The 3,116-nt window shown below is 55.5% G+C and overlaps 1 protein-coding gene across 1 annotated transcript; it reads right to left on the reverse strand.

The window, feature by feature from the left end:
- Nucleotides 1-3: 3 nt before the first annotated feature.
- Nucleotides 4-2,617, reverse strand: BSDC1 (BSD domain containing 1; the record flags this gene model as incomplete). Its single annotated transcript, XM_010179807.1, has 7 exons — nt 4-290; nt 478-559; nt 769-837; nt 1,053-1,168; nt 1,568-1,622; nt 1,712-1,882; nt 2,501-2,617. Coding segments are annotated over 7 exons (897 nt in total), but the record flags the coding sequence as incomplete, so codon positions are not given.
- Between the last annotated feature and the right edge of the window lie 499 nt (nt 2,618-3,116).

Raw genomic sequence — 3,116 nt, forward strand, 5'->3', positions numbered from 1 at the left:
TTGGGAGAGGTCTCCGGCCCCAGCTGGTTGTGCTCCAGTCTGTAGCTGTGCAGCAGGCACAGAGGCAGGGTTTGCAATCTGAGTCACAAGGGAGACGCTCTCACTGCTCTCCGAGGGGCTCCCCTCTGCTGGGGCAGGCTCTGGAGGGAGGACGGCCCAGCTTTCATCTGAGGGTCCCTTGGGAGCAGTGGGGTGGTTTCCCTCCAGGGCTGCGGGGGCAGATTCTTTCTCTGCTGCTTCTGGAAATTTCACGTTTGCACAAGGCAGGGGTGACATCCCCAAGAACTCCTCTGTAGGAAGGCAGAAGAGAAGTGAGAGATGTTTCAGCGAGCACAGCAGCAGCTGACAGTGCAGCAGGGGTGGCTGCAGCTGGGCTGGGAGCTGAATTTGTGGGAGGGAGGAGCCACCACCCTCTCTAACCGAGACCTGCCAACGTCTGCACCAGCCCTCCCACAGATCCCCAACCACCGGACCCACCTTCATCCTCCTCCCAGCCTGGCTCCTCTTGGTGAATGCTCTGCTCTGCTCGCTGCTTCAGAGCCTCCCTCCGGGCCTCATCCTGCAGGAAATTCAGTATCAGCAGCTGCTCACTCCCCAGTGTCTTCTTCCCCCAGGCATTTCAGCATCAGTGACAAGAAGGACACGGACAAGGCAGCCCACATCCCTGCGTTTCCAGGATAAGTATCTCCTGCCTCTTTGGTTGGCATTAGAGAGCTCCTTGGCTGGAGCATTCACCCACTGAGGGAGATTTCCCCCCTCTTGACCTACCTGCTCCAGGCGATGCACTTTGTAGAAGTAGCGCTGCCAGAATTCAGCGTGGGAAACAGCCACTGGGACCTGGGAGTGACATGGGAAACACCACGAGTCACTTCAGAGGGAGCGCTGTGCTTGCTGCCTTGCTCCGCTCTCCTCCCAAGCCTTGCAGTTACCCTCACAACCTGCACAAGGCACCTGCTTTTTCTGGTGCACAGACCTGGGACCAAGCTCAGGCCTTCCCTGCACCACACCCCAAGTCAGAACTTGCCAGAAAAAGGAGCCAGGCAGGGCCGTACCATTTTAGTGTAGAGCGCCCGGATGGAAGGGCTGGTTGCCAGCAGCTCTGCTATCTCTCCTTTCTTCTCCTCCAGGTTAAACTGAGCCAGCCAGGCCTCAAGGAGCTCAGCAGGGCCTGAACAGGACAAGGACAAAGATAAGTCCTTGGCTCAAATAGGGCAGGAACACTTTGGGGAAGTTTCATTGGAAAAATACTATGGACCAGACCAGCTGGGGTGAGCAAGGGGCAAAGAAGCAGGGAGAGATGGGTCTCTGAGCCCACCCCACATCGTGGGGTTCTGTCAGCACAAGGCCACATGGCACCAGCTGTAGCAGCAGTTTAAACTGGCCCAGCAGTCTCTCAGTCTAAGCTAATCCCTAATGGAACAGAGAGATCTGCTCTCCATAAACAGTGACCCCATCTACAGCCAAGACAGCATGCACACTGGCCAAAGGCTCTGGGCAACACAGGACAACCCACAGACCCCCCGTGAGGGCCAGCCTGGCTCAGCAGCACCGCAGAGCCCTCCCGTACCATCAGGTTCGTTGCAGTAGGTGGCTGGGTCGGACTGGAGGCTGTAGAGACGAGCCTGGAGGGGAAGATGCACAGGGCAGAGCCGTCAGTGGAGGGGCAGCAGCAGAGCCCGAGAGGACAGGGCTCAGCACTCAGGACACTCACCTTGGCGCTGTCGTAGGGCTCCGTGGTACCTGTGGGCGTTGCCATCAGCGTTATAACATCGCAGTCAATGGTCTTATCCGGTGAAGGCGCAAACGTGTCCGAGATGACACCCAGGAAGTCAGAGAGGCCTTTCCTCACCTTTTCAGTCGCACCTGAAGAACCTTCTGTCCTCTTGAAGAGAAAAAGCAGGACAGCATAAGCATCAGTGCCTGCAGCAATGGGACAAGTCTCAGTCTTTTCTGGACATGCTCTTTAAAGAACCAGGATGTCTCTCTCTTCAAAAAAGTGCTAATGAGACAACTGTGTGGCCAGGGCTGGGCTAGAAGGGTGTGGTGGCAGGCACCGGCCTCAGGTGGCACTGAGGCAGCCAGGCCTTGTAATAGGTTTGTGGGGAACCGAGCCTAGACTTCGTGGGGGGAGAAAGGACACAGTTGGGTCTGGGAACTGTCTGGTTTGGGGTTGGACAGTTGCAGTAGCGGCTGCACAGGTCTAAGGCCGACAGCACGAGCAGAGATCTGATGTCACCCTGCAGTGACACTGCCAGCATCCCACCTACATGGCACACAGGGAGAGGGAAGGCACAGGAACTCATCCCCAGAAGTTCCTCCCCACTACAGAGAGGAAATCCCACACAGTGCTCAGCACCAAACCTGTACCATCTGAAACCTGAAGCTTGCAGTTACAGGTTGGGGTTTGTTCACAGGATCCTGTCCTCAGAGGCTATTTACTCCTCTCACCCCCCACTTTGCTTTCTACAAGAAGAACTGCAGCTCTCACTCCCATACTCACTGCCAGCTTGTCCTTGACCACGCTGGCCGTAGCAGCGATAGTGCAGGCTGTGTCATGCTGCACTACTTGAGTGAACTCTGCCAGGTCCCGTTTCATGAACTCCAAAGCCTCTGTGGACTGTGAGAAGATGACAGAGAGACTGTGTGATCTTTTTGCTCTCCAAAGCCATGGGCACACTGGAAACAAGTGTGAGAGCCTTTAACCCAGCTGAGCCCTTACCCCAACTCGTGCAACTGGTAAGACTGTAATAACCAGAAAAACAATGGGAAACAGCTAAGCCCAGAATATGTTACAGTGGGGTTTTTAAGGTAAGAATGAAAAAGACAGGTTAGGAAAAGCCTCATTTAGAGTTCTGTGTATAATTAATGTAAGCCATGCTGTGACAGGCAGGAAATTACACACCAGAGAGCAATGCTGCAAGCACATGCCATCCCTGCTCAGGTGGTGACTTTCACATCAACAGAGCCCAGCGCTGCTCCCCTGAGTCGTACGATCCCAGCGCAGCCATCAGGTCCCCAGCACCCAGAGTTTTAACAAATACACCCAAACTCCCTCTGCATGCACCAAGTGGTTCCCTCCCTGGGGTCACGGGTTGTGCCACAGCCACAGGCCCTCA

This window comes from Mesitornis unicolor, unplaced genomic scaffold (genome assembly GCF_000695765.1).
Source record: "Mesitornis unicolor isolate BGI_N332 unplaced genomic scaffold, ASM69576v1 scaffold50402, whole genome shotgun sequence".
In the NCBI taxonomy this organism is placed as follows: domain Eukaryota; kingdom Metazoa; phylum Chordata; class Aves; order Mesitornithiformes; family Mesitornithidae; genus Mesitornis; species Mesitornis unicolor.